This window comes from Anastrepha obliqua, chromosome 1, assembly GCF_027943255.1.
Source record: "Anastrepha obliqua isolate idAnaObli1 chromosome 1, idAnaObli1_1.0, whole genome shotgun sequence".
NCBI classification, from domain to species: domain Eukaryota; kingdom Metazoa; phylum Arthropoda; class Insecta; order Diptera; family Tephritidae; genus Anastrepha; species Anastrepha obliqua.
Genome location: NC_072892.1, coordinates 176,911,032 through 176,928,922, shown reverse-complemented (window position 1 = coordinate 176,928,922; position 17,891 = coordinate 176,911,032). Strand labels below are relative to the sequence as shown.

Sequence of the window (17,891 nt, the reverse complement as noted above, 5' to 3'; positions counted from 1 at the left end):
AAGCGTGCAGAAAAAGTTATTTGGCTTTTTAAAGCCAGTTAACAGTTTATTGCATATACAGACTGACCAACGAGTTCATTCAAATTACACCAGAAATATTGATGCTGTTGGGCAGTGTTACCGAATGCCTGGCTAGCTCTCATGGGCCACCAAGTAGGGGCCTCTATATACTTTAAGACCAGAATTTAAGAGATTTTAAGACGACTCGATGAGGTGGTGAGTCTGACTGAAGTTGAGTTCAGAGTGAGCCTATGCAGCAGCCAATGTTAAATATTCTTTTCTTCTGATTCAGTGTTGCGGTCTGTACCAATTCCGATCGAAAGTATACTAAACAAGGCTTTTTCTAGATATTATGGACAACAAACAACAGAATATACTCTGAAAAAGATCTGTCGTAAGAATGAGAAGAAGTGAGCCAGGGTAGGGTCACTATAGGAATCTCAAAAACAAAAACAAAAAATACATATATAAAAAAAATTGAAAAAAAAAATGTGTCTTAACTAAAAAATAGTTTAAAAAAAATCAAAAAAAAAAAAATTAAACACACGCAAATTAAAAAAACAAACAAAACTAGTTAAAAAAAAATTAAATAAAAAAATTTAACAATAAAAATATATAAAACTATAAAAAGAAAATTTAAAAATGTAGAAAAATTTGTTTTTATTTTATTTAGAAAATAATAAAAACTATATATAATAAGTAAATGTTAAAAATATATATATAAAAAAATAAAGAAAATATATAAAAGAATAAAAAATATACATATATACAAAAAATAATAATAGGGGAGACCGGGGATGGTTGGCTATAGGGGCAGGTAGACTAAGTAACAATAACTCGTCATAATCACGTGATTTTCATCAACCAATCATGAATATCGATGCCTCCCCATGACCCGCGAACTTGTGCAAAGTGAGCCGCGGCAGTCGCAAGGCGTTCGTGAGTGAGATCACATGTTGTGTTTTTGTTCTCGATAAGTAATTTTTTTAGCTCGTACTTTTTTTGTTATTGTGCCTATGTATCTGTTAGAAACAATTTTGTTCTTATGCCAAATAAAAACATAATAGTTCTACTATATATAACGCAGTATTGCTCCTATGTTAGTGCCAGAATTTGCATATTATGAGCAATTATAATGCAAAATGGTGTCAGGGGCTGGTTGACAAATTGAGTTCGGGGCAGGTTGACTAATTAGTCAACCAACCCCAGTCGCTCCTACTTTCATGATCATCTCTCATGGAATCGCTCTATAGTCTTCTGTCTTCTAATTTACTGTTGTATTTTTACAGACAACACAAAAGAAAATCTGAAAGGGGTAATTCTCCAAAAGATATCATAGAAAGAGCTTGCCTCGCAATTATATTCGATAATGAAAGCATAAACGCCACGTCAAAACAATAACAAATCCCGTACAAAACGTTGCAGCGTTATGTAACTAAACTAAAAAATAAGTTAGAAAGTAATCCTAACCTCACGAGAACTGATTTGACCCTGGACACGGCCGGGTACATAAGAAATAGGCAGATATTTAGCTATGACGAAGAAAACAAACTGGCAGCTTATTTGAAGACGGCTGCTGATATTTATAATGGATTGACACCGTATGAGACACGCAAGTTTGCATTTGAACACGCAAAAAAGAATAATAAAACTATGCCTGAATCTTGGCTTGGTAATTTTTTAAACGTCATCCCTCATTATCAATAAGATCACCTCAAGCTACGAGCCTGCCTAGAGCTACATCGTTCAACCAGAAAAACGTAAATAATTTTTTTGATAATTTGAAATCAGGTCATATATGGAATGTTGATGAGACGGGACTCACAACAGTTCACGTGTCTAATAGAGTCATAGCTCGCCGAGATTTTAAAAACTTGGGGAAAATGACATCGGCTGAAAAAAGGCACTTTAGTAACGATTGCAGTAGCTATATCAGCGCTCGGCAACATGGTTCCTCCTTTTTTTGTTTTTCCAAGGGTTTACTTCAAGAATTAATCTTACTTATGGTTATTTTTAAGTTCTTTTTTAAGATTTAAAGTGAGAGAATTAAAAATTGTTTGTTAGATTTATCAAAGTTCTTTGTGACCTGAAAAATCATCTTGAATTTTAGTTTGTTCATTTTAATTAAAAAGTAAATTTTTGTGTTTTATTTTATACCAATCCTCTTAATTTATACTAATTACTGCCTAAGTCAACCTACCCCATGCATATAGTCAACCTGCCCCGGACATGGGGTAGGTTGACCAAGCGTCAGGGGTTTATAGAATCAGCAAAATAAGTATTATAATAGTGAATATATAGGTCATATTATAGTATTTTAGTTCTTTTATCGGTAGCAATTGTTGTTTTTGTTATATTAAATTAAACATCAGAGATATACGAGCTTAAGTCAAAAGTTAGTCAACCATCCCCGATCTCCCCTAATAATAGAACAACAACAACTTAAAAGGCAAAATAATGTCCTTATTTATGCCTTAATGAATTTAGCGCAGAACAACGGAACAGAGGATATATTTCTTATTATGTAAGTAAAAGTATATCGTCATATGAATTCAAAAAAGCCCTAAGTTACAAAAAATTCAAAATCGACTTTTTAGTTGATTTTCATGCACCGTATCATTATACAAGTTATGTTGCCATACACCACTACACTTCCCAACGTCGCACCCTGTGATCACATTGCACTACACGTGAGTTCATTGCTCCAATTAAAGTTCACACAAGAACTTTCGCTGACGCGACACACGCGCAAGCGATCAATTGCAATATCCAATGCTTGGGAATTGCAAGGCCAGCATATTGGCCAACACGCGCAACCCAACGATTGCGAAATACCAGCAAGTGGTGGGAACTGCAACGTTGGCGAATTAGCTTAGGTTAAGAAGCTAGTTGGTAAGAATTATAATTTGTAAAGTTTAGTTAGAATCAGAACCGCAACTAGTGCGGAATAAAAATTATATGTGAACAATTAAAATCGCGTTTTTTATGTTATCGGTGAACAGTTGGTTCACCGCAACTTTAATTTTTTGGAAGCCCCTATCGGTCAGGGCTTAAGTGGCGCCCGAGCAGTCGGTGTGAAGTGACTTAAAAAAATAAACGATAAATAACAAAATTGTTCTACATGTGCTAAAGCAACACAGTCAAAGTGTAAAGTCCAAGCAAAATTTTCCATGGCAAAGTCGAAAACGGAGTCAAAATCGAAGTCAACAACAAATCGGCATAGGCAGTTGCTGTAACATAAAGTGCTAATTGAACTAAATTTTACGTGGTTTGCCACAAACGAATTGAAACAAGAAATTTGAATAGAATTTTCGTTTTTGGATAAAAATTAAGCTTTGTTGGAATGCCAGTTGGTGCTTGTAAAATCAGTCAAACATCCTTTGTGAAGTGCAATACTTAGCTGTGTGTGTGCGTGCTTTTGTGCATATTTGCCAATTCAACAGCAAATTTCGTGTAAAAGACATCAAGTTCAAAAAAAAAAAAAAAAAAAAGGAAAAGTTAATCGCATTGATTTATTTTGCATACCAAAAATCAAAAAATAAAAAAAAAAAAGAATAAAAAAATTGACTGAACTCTGAATTTGGAAACATTTGGTATCGCCGTTTTTTCAGGAAGCCAATGAAATATTGGTTTGTGTAAGTTTACAAATCTATTCTATCTATAAATATTTCTATTTTCAGGAAAATGAACTCCGACGAGATTTTCAGGTCCCTCGCAGAGATGAATGGCGCTCTGAATGCCATTCTTGCTAAAGTAAAGAAGTTGAGGAGCGACTCAATAGGGTGGAAGCAACGAACAGAGGTGACACCTTGCAAGGCCTTACACAGGACCTGGAACGAATAGAGAGGAAATGATCGCCGGTAGTTGTACGCATAAGAACAAGGAATCAATTTAAAAAAAAATTGTACAGCTAGTTGGCGTTTTCTCTTAATTAACTTTCGAGAAACGTTGAGCAACAACAACTTTTTGCAGACCATCAATTTACCTTTATTTTTGTTGAGCATAAATAATTGTGTTAAGTAGATTTTTCGTTTGCCATTTTTCGAAATTTCGGAACTATTTGTCTTTACAACAGCAGCAAATAGTTTTTGAATTAACCGACATTTTTTTTCCAACCTCAAATTGTTGGAAAATTACAAAAAAGTACTATAAAATTAAATTCAAAATCATTTTTGTAGTAATTAAAGCTTTACGCTGAATTTAAATCCAAATCATTTTTGAAGTATTTGAAGCCTTCTGCTGAAGAGCTACTACAAACACGTAAAAACTATGCGTAGCGTACTTTTTTTTCTAACTTCAAATTGTTGAAAAATTACAAAAAAGTACTATAAAATTTAATTCAAAATCAAATTTGAAGTATTTGCGTTGCTGTTTTTGGAAATAGCTATTTTTCTTAATTAATGCTAGAAAATTTATAAATCTTTTTTCAAATCATTTTAATTTTTTTTTGCAAAATTTTCTGTGCAAAATTTTTGAATCGTGTTTTGCAAAATTGTGGAATTCTTGCGCGTAATTTCAATGTTAAGCCATTTGAAATTTTTTTTTTTTTTATGATAAAATTTAGTTTTTCGCGCTCTGAAAATTATGCAATTTAAAAATTTGAGACATTTCTGCTCGGCTCAGAAAAATCTTTGGCGAGCCTTCAAAAATATTCAATAAGCCTGGCAAAAATATTTGTCAAGCCTTTCAAAATAATTTGAAAAGCCTTTCAAAAAATATTTAAGAAGCCTTTAAAAATAATTTGAGAAGCCTTTCAAAAAATATTCGAGGAACCCAATCCCGGCTATTCGCGACATTACCTAGGGTCAGAGGGAATTAGCGAAGCAGAGCTTATCGACGTCCTCAAGAAAAAACTAAGACCAAACGTAATCAATGGTATTAAGATTCCAGAAGCTCAATTAGGACTACTCCAGAAGGTATATTTAGAAAATTTTATGCAATATAAGATCCGAGTAGCTCAGACTATGGTAGAAGATTTGAGGGATCCGGATAGGATTTGCGATATAATATGGGGAGAACATAAAAGGGCTCACCGTAATGCCACAGAGAATAAGAAACAACTCCTGGAGAAATACTACTTTCCCAGAATGAACAGTATAATCAAAGGATATGTCTCGTCCTGTGAAACTTGTAAGGTCAGTAAATACGATAGGCATCCGAATGCACCAGAGCTGCAAAAAACACCAATCCCATCACGTCCTTGTGAGATAGTCCATTTGGACATTTTCGAAATTCAAGGGGAGAAATTCCTCAGTGTTATCGACAAATTCTCAAAATTTGCGAAACTTTTCCATTTACGTAACAAGTCCACTTTGCACCTTAAGGACAAAATAATAAAACTCCTACACTATTTCACAACACCTGATATTCTCGTGACCGACAACGAACGCGGTTTAATTAGTCCAATTATCCAGAACCTGTTAGACTCTTTAGGAATAAAATTGTATCGCACACCATCCCAAAGAAGCGAAGTGAATGGTCAAGTAGAAAGACTCCACTCTACCTTAATTGAAATAATTAGATGCCTGAAGATAGACAACCCAAAGTTAAGGACAAAAGAATTAGTTAACATAGCAGTGGATCGATACAATAATTCAATTCACTCGGTTATAAACCAAACACCAAGTGAAATATTTTTTAATCGAGCAAGATCCTCTAACTATCAGGAGCTGTTAGAAAAAAGTAGAAAAACCAATAAATATTTGAAAGCCTTGCTGACAAAAAAGCAGCTAGACCAGATCAAACGTCACAACAAGAAAAGATCTCTTCCGGAGCGTTATGACGAAAACGATGTCATATACGTGAAGGACAAGCAGATTAAGGGAAAGCAAAAACCCGTGTATAAAAAAGAAATTGTTTCAAAAGACAATAAAGTATCAGTCACCACGCTAAGTGGCAAGAAAATACATAAAACTCACATAAAAAATGTGAAACGCAGGAATACATATCCTAGCACTTAAACAAAAAAAAAATAAAAAAAAACAAAAAAAAAAAAACATTAAAATAGAAAATAATAAAGAATAATACTGAAATAAACTAAAATAAGAAATAAAACTTGGTACTAAGGGGTAGTTAATCTAACAAGAGCGGGCTTGTAAGTGGGACAAATCGTGCCTTAACCGGATAACGCGATTCTCCATAGCTGGTTCGAGAAATGATAACACCTCTAGCCCAAAACAAAAGGAAATGGTCATTACTACAAGAGCGGGCTTGTTAGTGGGATAAATCGTGCCCTAGTAGGCTCGTAGTGCCATCGAATTTGACAAATGGCTACACTACTTCCAAACGGGATTCTGGCGATCTCTCCGTAGCTGGTTCGAGAACAGTATGGCCCTCTGTCCTAAACAAAATTTAAAATGCCTCCCTCGCCTAATCCGTTGGAGAAGAAAGAAAAAAAAAAAAAACAAAATTTAAAATGCCTCCCTCGCCTAATCCGTTGGAGAAGAAAGAAAAAAAAACAAAATTTAAAATGCCTCCCTCGCCTAATCCGTTGGAGAAGAAAGAAAAAAAAACCAAATTTAAAATGCCTCCCTCGCCTAATCTGTTGGAGAAGAGAGAAAAAAAAACAAAATTTAAAATGCCTCCCTCGCCTAATCCGTTGGAGAAGAAAGAAAAAAAAAACAAAATTTAAAATACCTCCCTCGCCTAATCCGTTGGAGAAGAAGAAAAAAAAAAAAAATTTTAAATGCCTCCCTCGCCTAATCCGTTGGAGAAGAAAGAAAAAAAAAAAGAAATAAAATTTTATTTTTTTATTTATTTTTTTCCTAATTTTTTGTTCCTTTTTATTTCTATTTATGAATATTTTTGTAATAACAATATAAAGTAAATTTAAACAAATTTTTCTTTTTAACCTTCCCTACTAATCATAATAAAAAAAAAAAATCGTTTTATCCAAAAGAAAAAAATATACAAAAAGAATATAACTTGTAAACTTTAAACCACTAACACACTAACAAAATAATATCGCAGGAAAAGCTAAAATCCTAAACCAGGATAGTAACACTAGTTAATGATATTCAATCTAATCCTGAGAATTCCGCTTACTAATAATATCTTCCTACTATCAAGAACATTTTTCGCTTTTTACGAAATACCTTCTTAGAACCTAACAACTACTAACTTACTAACTACATTAAATTAGAATTAACATTTTGCGTTGCAGATTCCCACTGCTGGCAAATGCCATCAGCGGTCTGAACATTTTCAATTACAAGGCTCCGATCGCAACAATCCAAAATGGAAACGGGTGGATCATTGGCGGGTCATTCAAACTGGTACACGTCATCAATCTGCAACAATATGCTACAACCTTGAGGCAAATGGAAAACTTAACAAACCGAATTGAGGACCAGATATTAACACAGCACTACATCAATCAAACGCTAGAACGACTTCATGAACTAATGGGCAACACAGGTAGAGCAAGAAATACTCGATCTATTGACTGGCTAGGCTCAGCGTGGAAATGGATAGCAGGATCACCTGACGCAACGGATTGGAACAATATCCTGCACAGTCAAAATCAGATAATTCAGAATAGCAACCATCAGTACAGGGTTAATAATAAACTATTCACGGCTACACAGGAAGTATTAGAAAAAATCGACGAGGTCGTGGACCGCACGAAGAACGTGATAAAGGAAACAGAAATCATGGAATTCAGCCAAAACGCACTTCACAACATTTTTCTTCTTCGCGAGGATGTAAACGAAATGGTGCGGGGATGTCAGTTGGCAAAGAATGGAATTGTCAACACCAACCTACTGGATATGGACGAAATTAACCAAATTCTATCAGAAATAGAAACGCTCCCATATCAGAATATAATAGAAGCAATCGAATATGGCCAACCGTCGGTACTGACTAACGGGACACTTCTCCTCTACGTCCTTTCAATGCCAAAAGTAACAACTAAAAAATATAATCTCCTGGTTACTCGCGCTGGAATCTATGGAGGTAAGCAACTAAATCTCCCTTTTGACAGGATGCTTGTCAACCAGAAAGAGACGTACGGTCTAACAAAGAATTGCCTGGTAATCAGCTCGTCCACGGTATGTAAATCAGAATCCTTGATTAAACTGGAAGAAAGCAGTTGCCTACCGCGACTCCTAAAAGGTGGAGAAGCCAACTGCGAATTCATCAGACAGAATGGGTCACAAATAGAGCTGATAAACGAGAACACCGTGTTTATATCAAACTTCCAAGGAGTAATCAAAAATAGCAATGCCTCTATTACGGTAAATGGCACCTACGTAATCCAATTAAATAACGAAACAGTCACCATTGGTGACCAAGTATTTTCTAGTTATGAAACTATTACCGCACAGGCCCTTCCAGCAGTACTATCAAAGGTGAAGAGCCATACAATGAAGGTCAACCTAGAATACGTCCACGACCTGACAATGGAAAACATAAGGTATCTTGGGTACGTTAATGAAAAGGTAAATTTCTCTCTCGCTTCAGAAATCCTCTCGATATGTGCAATTGTTCTTATTGCCGCCATGCTGTGGAGATGCTACAATAGAAAGCTAGACCTTCCGCCAGTTGAAATCCCGACTCATTGGTCAGATAACACTAACAACAGCAAAATCATTAGAGGAAAGTCTGCTCCTGAAATTCATCGCCTGGACAATAGCCTGCCAGTCACACCAGTCAGTATCAACATGTCACCAGGAAACTGTAGTTACTCTCTACAACATTTTACCCCCTCGCAATTTTCGTCTTTTGATCTGCGAGACGCAGATCTTTAAAGGGGGAGGAGTTATGTTGCCATACACCACTACACTTCCCAACGTCGCACCCTGTGATCACATTGCACTACACGTGAGTTCATTGCTCCAATTAAAGTTCACACAAGAACTTTCGCTGACGCGACACACGCGCAAGCGATCAATTGCAATATCCAATGCTTGGGAATTGCAAGGCCAGCATATTGGCCAACACGCGCAACCCAACGATTGCGAAATACCAGCAAGTGGTGGGAACTGCAACGTTGGCGAATTAGCTTAGGTTAAGAAGCTAGTTGGTAAGAATTATAATTTGTAAAGTTTAGTTAGAATCAGAACCGCAACTAGTGCGGAATAAAAATTATATGTGAACAATTAAAATCGCGTTTTTTATGTTATCGGTGAACAGTTGGTTCACCGCAACTTTAATTTTTTGGAAGCCCCTATCGGTCAGGGCTTAAGTTACATGTTCCTTTAAAATTTTATAATCCAACAACCAATAATGACGTTGGTATAAACAAAATTCGAAAAGCCGGTGACGGTGACGGTGAATAAAACATTTTCATTTTAAAAGGTTTTTTGCTTATCCCGTAAAATTTTTAAAATGTAACTTAGGGCTTTTTTGATTTCATGTGACGATATGTGATTATGATTATATAAATAATAAAAAACGAAAAAAAAACAAGAAAATACTAATAAATAATAAACAAAATATACAAATAAAAACAATAAAAGATATAAAAAAAATGTAAAAACAAAATAATAATAAAAAAATAAATATAAACGAATAATAAAAAATAATAGATTAATAAAAAATGTAATATAATAAATAAAAAATAAAAATATAACAAGCGAAAAAACATACATATATAATAAATATATAATAAAAATAAACAAAACATTTAAAATAATATTGAAAATTAATTAACAGAAAAAAAATTATAATTAAAACAATTAAGATAAAAACCAAAAATAAAAAATTAAAATAAAAAGAAAAAAACAAAAATCAAAATAAATACAAAAAATAAAATAAAAATAAATAAATAATATAAAAAATAAAATAAAATAAGCGGCATGCAACATACATCACGGGGCCTTTTTTCAAAAAATTCATAGTCCTGTTGGAAAAAATTCCCTAATATCATAATTTTTTACACGTCACTGTTGCCTAACCCCATGAAAACGCTCAGCTTTGCATCACGACAAGAGGCGGCCAATTGACCCTTACCATACAATCAACAGTAAAATGTAAATCAAACAATTTTTATTCACTTAGGAGTTACTTGGAAAAACAAGCCTTGGCTTGTATCACAAAACGCACCCTGTATGTTTTTGCTGCTACAAGATTTTTTTTCATAATGAAAATGATTGCTAAACGATGCGAGTGCCTCTTAACTCTTAAGCACACGCACACACTCGCCCGCCAGCCAGCCAACAAGCCAGCAAGCATACATTGTTGGCGATTTATGAGCGTAGCAAATTCGGATGCAACGAAAATTCCAAGTTGCCCCACATTTTCTCGACGCGCCTGGTCGGCATTAATGTTAGCGTTAGCGCCAACTAAAATTATTGCTAGATGATTTTAATTTTTATTTTTTTTTCTTTTTTTTTGTATGATTTAATGTTTTTGTAGCGATCTTTTTTGCGTTTTACACTTTTTTGTTAGAAAATTACGAACGCACAAAAGGTTGAATGCCTACAGACATACAAGTATCGGTGTATGTATGGTTGTATATAAGTGCAATGTATTTAGAAAAAGTAGCGAAAGTATTTCAGTATCGCCAGACGGCTACATAAATATTATTGAACTTCATGAAATTCCCAATATTGTGGCAGAAAGAAGAAGAGAAATTTATAAAAATAGCGAAAAAATACAACACAAAGTGCAAAAATTATAGCTACTTTTCTGTTTTGATTTTTAAATAAAAATTCTCTTTCAAAGAAATTATAAAAACAGTGTCGGCAAACGATGGGTGGCAATCAAAACAGAATGTGTTCGAAAATAAACAAGTTGCCGAAAATAAAACAGAATGAAATGCATAAAAAGTGTAGCGAAAGCAAAAACATTTGGGGAATAATGAACAAAAAACAAAACGCGAGACTTTCGTACAGAAAACACATCAAAGCCGGCGTTGTCAACAACTGCTTTCCGAGCAACCTTTCGCTCCCTCCCTCGTTTACACAATTTTGCAAAATTAACTTTAAGAATTCCTTTCTTTCAAAAACAAGTGAATATTCGCAAGTGCATAAAATGCACGCGAACTAGTAAATATGAGAAAAAGTGAAGCGATGATGCGATGGGACAGCTTTAATGGCCAGCTGGGAAACAAAGAACTAGGGAATATGTAGCAGAGCATAAAAAAAGTGAAATTAATAATTGATTTTCTGGTAGCTTATTTACTTTGCTTCGGCTTGCGAACGATTCTTAATTGCCATGAAAGATGATAAATAAACACAGATATTTTTATTTTATTTAAGGCAAGGTGAAATGTAAGAGCAGAAATGAGTAGGCATTAACAGCCTTAAAGACGGATGGCAATTTACATTAATCAAAAAAAAATTTACTTAAAAAAAATTTAAAGTACATCCCTTAAAAAATTTGATTAAAAAAATATTAATAAAAAAAAAATTTATTAAAAACAACTTAATTAAAAAATTTTAATTTTAATTTTAATTTAATAAAATAACCTTAAAAAAATTTAAAGCATATCCCTTAAAAAAAATATCCTTAAAACCTTGAATATACAATAAAACAAAAAAATAATTTTATCTGACAATTCCTATACATTTGTTCAAAAAACCATAACTTGATAACTCAAAAAAAAAAAAATTTACTTAAAAAAATTAATTCAAAAAACAAAAAAAAACTTTTTATATGACAATTCCTATACAGTTTAAAAAAAAACAGCACTTAACTCATAAGCATTAGTATCTGCCCACTCTCCATACCACCCTCGCAAATTTCATGTCTTTGGGTGAGTTAAGTTGTCGCCCATTTAATAAACATAAAGTTTTGTATTCTTGATGGAATACCTCAAAGGCTATTAATGGAATTTATATTTATTTAACTAGAGCAATAAGGAATACTTAACTATCCGGTTGGAAAATGAAATCAAAGCAATACAACTCTTCTGCCTTTTCTACGATTATAGTTTCGAACAAGTTGCTATAGACGGAGGTGCTCATCTTTGGTGGACGAAACGCTACTTTGCTCGTACTATTTCTGCTAAATCCGACTCATAGCAGGGAAGAATATCTAATCGAATTCGGATCACACAAACTTACCTTTTCAAATAATAGCCTACTTTGGCCCCTTTCGTGTCAATGATGAGGTTTGGCAGCATTTTGGCTATTAGTTAAATATTCGCTCCCAAAATTTTGCTGAGCCCTTCTGCTCATAGAAGGCAGATTAGGTTTACGTATTTTGTCAACTCAATAATAAAGGGTTCTTCGTTAGCGGATATCAACCCCTTTCTTCAGAGGATTGATTTATAATCAGATGTCATGGTGAAAAGAATCAAGAAGGCGTGTAACAGACCAATAACAGACCACAGAATCAGCTGATAGGCTGATGTAACTGGAGTCACGAAGCAGTTTCGTATATCACTCAAGCTGTGTCACTTCACTGCCGTCTGAACGACCGATTGGGCAAATGTGTGAAAATGTGTTTGGACGAGCGTGTGAATACATGTGAAATGATCGTGCAATTTTGTTAATGATATACGAAACAAATCAACAGTCTCCGTTCATATTACTTTGTTGCTATCGGAACACCGACTGATTGGACGAGTGTGTGAAATGATCGTGCAGAACTCGGCTGCCGAATCCCCCGTACGGGGCAGCTAAAGTTCCCCTCACAATACTATATTTTCACCACATTTATTGGCCAAAACTTGTAAATCATAATTAACTTGTAAATTATAATATACTTTAAGGTCGCTTAGATAAATTTAACGTCATCTTTTAACACAATGAGTAATACACCAAAAAATAATAGTTGGCAATTCCATCGTCGGATATTCTTGGAAGATCACAGACCTTAAAAATCCCAGATCACAGACCGGAAACCATGACTTTGCAAAATAGTTCGAAGGTATTAGAAGAGTTAAGAGAAGACGGCGACAGCGAAATTTTTACGTGAGCAATTCACTGAAGTCTTCCCTCGTTTCTTGACAAAAATCTACTTTTGACAACAAAAACATATCAAAAACGTGCATTTTGGAAATGCAGCAAGAACAAATGATCAGAGTTTGATAATATTGGATCCGATGGTATGTCACACGTACAGGCATAAGGACTAATTTTCCTATTATATGTATGTGGTACAGCTTCTTATGAACAAATGAGAATGTCTTTCTAAAGAATTTTCTGTCAAGGATTTTGCTATTAAGTGTTGACAGCAGTTGGAGAGCACTTTTTACAGCTAATGAGAATGCCTTTCTAGAGAAAATTGCAACGTAACGCAAAGTATGGAGAAGTTTTATGCTATTACAGCAATTACAACAATAACAATGTTTAGTTTTTGATATGCAATACAGGTATATTGACACGGTTTTTAGAGAAATTTTATCAATCTGAGTTAATTTTTTGTTTTGCGATAAAAACAAAATATATAAATAATAAAAACCTTTGACACAAAGAAAAAACCTGAAACTTTATTTGATTTAAAGGGAAGCTTTCTGAAGATATTTGGCATAGTGTAAAAGGTACACCTTAAATTTTTAATAATTAAAATTATTACAGTTAAAGAAGGCTCGACAAATATTTTAAAAATTATATTTTTTATGTTAATTATTTTTAATAAATTATTTTATTACTTACTTTGGTAAATAATTATTTTTATTATGAAAATTATTTTTAATGTAACATAACTTTTGCAAAGTTTTGTGAATTACGAAAATATTCGATTGACAACTCAAATTATACGAAACTAGCATTTCCATTAAACCAACTAAAAATATATAGAATATTTATTTTAAAAACATTGTACTTCAAATATTTGCACATATAAACCTAAATTAGCAAGAAAAAAAATAATGCTGAAAAACTGCAATTTCGTTTATTGCCCCGATTTTTATGTTTGCAAAATTATGTATTTTTACCAAACAAGAAGAAAATGCAAAAAGCGAACCAAAACAAAATAGAGCCATGCATAATACACGGAAGCAGGCACTACAACATGAGCTGCCAGTAGCGGAACGACAGTTGCAAAGTTATAGAAATGCAGAGGTGCCCCTTGCCATGAATTACATTTCTGCAACTGCCAGGTGGGCTGACAGTGTTTATAAAATGCGGCTTGTAAAATACACAATACAAAACTTTAATAAGCAAATATAATTCAATTTGCAGCAGCGTAGCAGATAAAGCGTCGCAAAAAGTATATAGCAAAGTTTGCGCACCAACACAACAACACATTCAACGCACTTGTCATGCATGCCGTTGATATATAATTTACAAATTTACTATACAGAAGCGATATCAAAAGGTAGGGGATGAGCGAATAGCAGGAAAAAAAACCATGCACCAAAGCAAATACGAAAAAATGCATCTGCTTCAGTGGCCAAGCCATCCAGGCTCGACCAAAAGGCTGACGCGTTGCCAATTGTGGTCGGTTGCAGTTAACCGATACAATTTTGTTATCAATGCGTGCAAATCCAAAATATTCTAATAAGTTGAATGTATATAAATGTGTAGATATATTAAAACTAAATATTATATTTATCAACCGATAAATTAATTGATTAAACTCTTTATTGGCAGTTCCCCGCCCACATCACAGAATGCACACAACTAGCCTGAAGCCTGGGTCCTATGAAATTCCAATCATTCAAACACATCGAGATTAAAGCCAGTTGTCTGCTTTCCTTGTCAACTCCTAACTTTTAAATAAGCAACAGCTAGAAGCCAACAACTACGGCAGTCAATATAAACCGTGCCGATGAAAATTGTTGTACAACCAAAGCGTATTAACGATAAGAAAATGCGAAGGAAAGCACCAGGCAAAAGAAACTGCTAGAGCAACAAAATTGCAGCGCTGTAGACGGTGCCGCTGCTGCTACCGCGAATGTCGACGTCACATTTTTGCCAAGAAACAACGGCATCGGCGGCAGAGTAGAAAAATGGAACGGGAAACGAAGCCACGGAATGGTGCAACATACAATTTTGTAAATATTTTTGCACGGCTGCAGTTGCGTTATTGATATATGTATAAATAAAAAAAATTACTTTTTGTCACAAAATCCAATGCACTCCAATTTGCAGTAGTCGTTTTGAAAATTTTCTTTTCCTCAATTTTTAATCGTAATTTTCTTTATGGGTTTTCTTCACAGCACTTTAACTTTGCTTGTAGTGGTTTCTTGCATTTTTTGTGGAATCTTTTTTGCTCGCTGTAATTTTATTGTATGAAAAGTATGTACATTGCTTGTATATTCACATATGTTGCACTTTATACAATTCACTTTGGATACTTATGATTATCACTCAATTTACAATAGTTGTTTATATTTGATGTGTTGTTATTTTTGGCAAATACTCAACAAACTTGTCTGTACATTTTACCGAACGATTGAAACCGTATCGCTCACGCAGCTCGCCAATGTAACTTTGCGTACGGACGAAAAAAACGGACTGACAAGATTCCAAGAAGCAGCGACATGAAAACGTCGTTGGAATTCGCATTGATGAGGTTGGCAACGCAAGCGGCTATTGACAGTGATGCCCTTTCCCTATCAGAAAAGTAATTCAAGAAATTATTGGGATGATGAAAAGCAAGGCGAATTCATGCAAGGCGGTGTTGCAAGATAAGCTGATTCGTTTATTCATTTTGATGGTTTGGATGTTAAAGCCAGAGAACGTTAATATATCATTTCTATTTAACGTGCTCTGGTTAAAGCAATCGTTTTGCTTACATTCAGCTTGAAATTTATGGAGAATAAACGGCAAATTTTGTCATTCAAACGAATAAATGGTGAAAAATTGTATAAAATTGCACGAATTTATTATGACAAATATATTCTGTTAACTAATACGGTTACATATTCTTGAAACTCAGTTAATTAAAAGAGTTGGCAGAAGGGTCGACGGGTGTAGGTAAACGCCGGACACAAACAAACGCCAAAAAGTAGGCAGTGCTATTTCTTACTGGAAATTAGCAACCACAAGGAAAAACTCAGGAAAAAAAGCCTAAAGTGTGTCTAAGATATACATAAGGTACATCTCTCTCTCTCCTTTTCCTCTACGTTATATCTGTTTTCTCTCTCGCGGAACGAACATGCCCAAAACGTTGTATGGCCTTGAAATTTTACTCTCCATTCTTGCTCGTCCATCGAGGCCTGAGAAGTTTCATTTCAAAAAATTTGACAATTTAGGGATTATCAAAAGAAAATTAATTGATTACTACTTTGTTGATATAGCTTGGCTGAAACAATAGATAAAAGTTTGCATGCCAACGCATCAACAACGATGTGATGCTGATAGATATCTGAACCAATTTATGATGCGTTTTTCTTCCTGTGGCGTAACCATGAATGCTGCAAAAAGACATTCGCGCCGCACTGCAACAGATTGTCAAAAAACATTAAGGGTCAGCATTCGCAAAAAGTGCAAATCCTTAAAAGAGTCTACGCATTCTACGAAGGTCGCTTATGCCGAAAGAAGTTCGAAGCAAAAATATATAGTACTCAACGCGTTTACGAAATTCAAAGAAACCTTCTTACCAAATTCGTTCTTTACAGGTATCTGGCAACACTAACTGTTCGCAAAACTTCACAAATTTAACAGTATATTACTCAAAGCTAAAAGCTTCCGGAGGGTACGGTTTCCAATTTTAAGACGGGGATACACATCTCCACTACAACTTACAACACATCTGCACCTTCTATTAATTGTGTCTTAAGATTTGTCCAATTTCTGTTTTGACGTTGTCCCATTTCGCATGTGAACTTCAACTTCATGAGCCTCAACGTTAGATTACTGTAAATGGCCCGATAATATGAAGACTGAACTGTCAAACTACGAAATAACCGTTATTGAGGAGAAAGTGATGCCGAGAAATTCGGTAAGGCCGATGTCTTATAACAGTCGAATTCCCCGACTCCACCTTTCAGTTCTAACAAAGCTTTTTTAACGTAGTTTATAGTAGATGTAGGATTACAATCTTTTTTCCAACGTGTGCGGAATTATACCACTTATTCCCCTCTCGCTGTAAGTATCCCGAAAGCTTTTTCGACAACAATTCTTGTAGAGGAACTATTTATGCTTGTTCTTCTTTGTATTATTAAAGCTGAAGTTTAATATCAGTGCTGTTAACACTCAAAAAACTAATCCGGATCTTTCGGAAGTACCGTTTCTGTTAGAGAACACTTTAAAAATCTCTAATTGATCATTGAATAGAAAGAACTTAGAACATTCACAACAATGGATAAAAACCCCAACTACGCCATCTACGTCTCTTCTTCTACCTACTTATTTTTCTTTCAATTTCACCCAATTTTTCCAACGTCAAAAGCAATTGTGTCACTTTAATTCGAAATACAGATATAGCACTTCCTCTAATGTTAAAACAAAAACAAATTTATTAAGGCATTTTATGAAAATACATTTGGACCTCTACTTTTTCTTCATATATTTCAAGTATTTTTTTGCATTGAATGTGTCATCTACTTCTTCAAGAATCTTGACCTTCTTGCGTGGTTTACGAGCTTCCAACCGAGCTTTGCGTTCTGCCTCGCTCAATGTGCTGAGATCCAGTGGTAGCTGCGCGATAAATAGAATAACTTTATTTCAGTGGAATATAATAGAATAAATCACTGTTTATAGTTTAAAGAATTGTTCTTAGTCGAACCTTAATGATTTTTCTTGGCTCATGATAACGAATGTTGATTGTAGAGCCATCAGGCTGCACCACTACTGTAGGGTACCTGCGGCAATATACCGAACGATGTAAACGTGTTACAGCTGCCGTCGCGGATGAAATGTAACGCACTTGCTGTTGACCTTGTATGAGCAATTTTTTAAGCAACATTTTATATATTATCTAATCCGATATTTAATACAAATATTCCTTAACAAAAATAAATATAGGAATGGCGGCCTCTGCTTTGACAAACAGCTGATTATTAACTCGCTACTTTTGACAGTGCTATCATAACGAATCAGTGTTGGCAC

The 17,891-nt window shown here is 34.4% G+C and overlaps 3 protein-coding genes across 4 annotated transcripts in view; 1 reads left to right on the top strand and 2 right to left on the bottom strand.

The window, feature by feature from the left end:
• LOC129241739 (ras guanine nucleotide exchange factor L-like) overlaps positions 1-15,344 on the bottom strand; it is a 106,560-nt gene extending 91,216 nt beyond the window's left edge. Inside the window, exon 1 of the mRNA XM_054878235.1 lies at positions 14,952-15,344. The gene's annotated coding sequence lies outside the window, so the exon portion shown is untranslated. The remainder of the gene's footprint in view (positions 1-14,951) is intronic.
• Positions 7,902-17,891, top strand: part of LOC129241728 (lateral signaling target protein 2 homolog) — a 111,550-nt gene continuing 101,560 nt past the window's right edge. The window contains exon 1 of one of the 2 annotated variants that reach the window (XM_054878213.1): positions 7,902-7,913. The gene's annotated coding sequence lies outside the window, so the exon portion shown is untranslated. The remainder of the gene's footprint in view (positions 7,914-17,891) is intronic. The other variant, XM_054878223.1, reaches the window with a different exon arrangement.
• LOC129241769 (39S ribosomal protein L55, mitochondrial) lies at positions 17,265-17,853 on the bottom strand. The gene is made up of 2 exons (XM_054878273.1): positions 17,569-17,853; positions 17,265-17,480 (listed from the first exon to the last, which is right to left on the bottom strand). The coding sequence occupies exons 1-2, from the start codon at positions 17,746-17,748 to the stop codon at positions 17,334-17,336; spliced, it is 327 nt and encodes a 108-aa protein (XP_054734248.1). The 5' UTR covers positions 17,749-17,853; the 3' UTR covers positions 17,265-17,333.

Coding starts and splice junctions, on each gene's coding strand:
- LOC129241769 (XM_054878273.1), bottom strand. CDS start 17,748: ATGTTGCTTAAAAAATTGCTCATACAAGGTCAACAGCAAGTGCGTTAC. Junction 17,481..17,568: donor AGCCAAGAAAAATCATTAAG/GTTCGACTAAGA, acceptor TTTATCGCGCAG/CTACCACTGGATCTCAGCAC.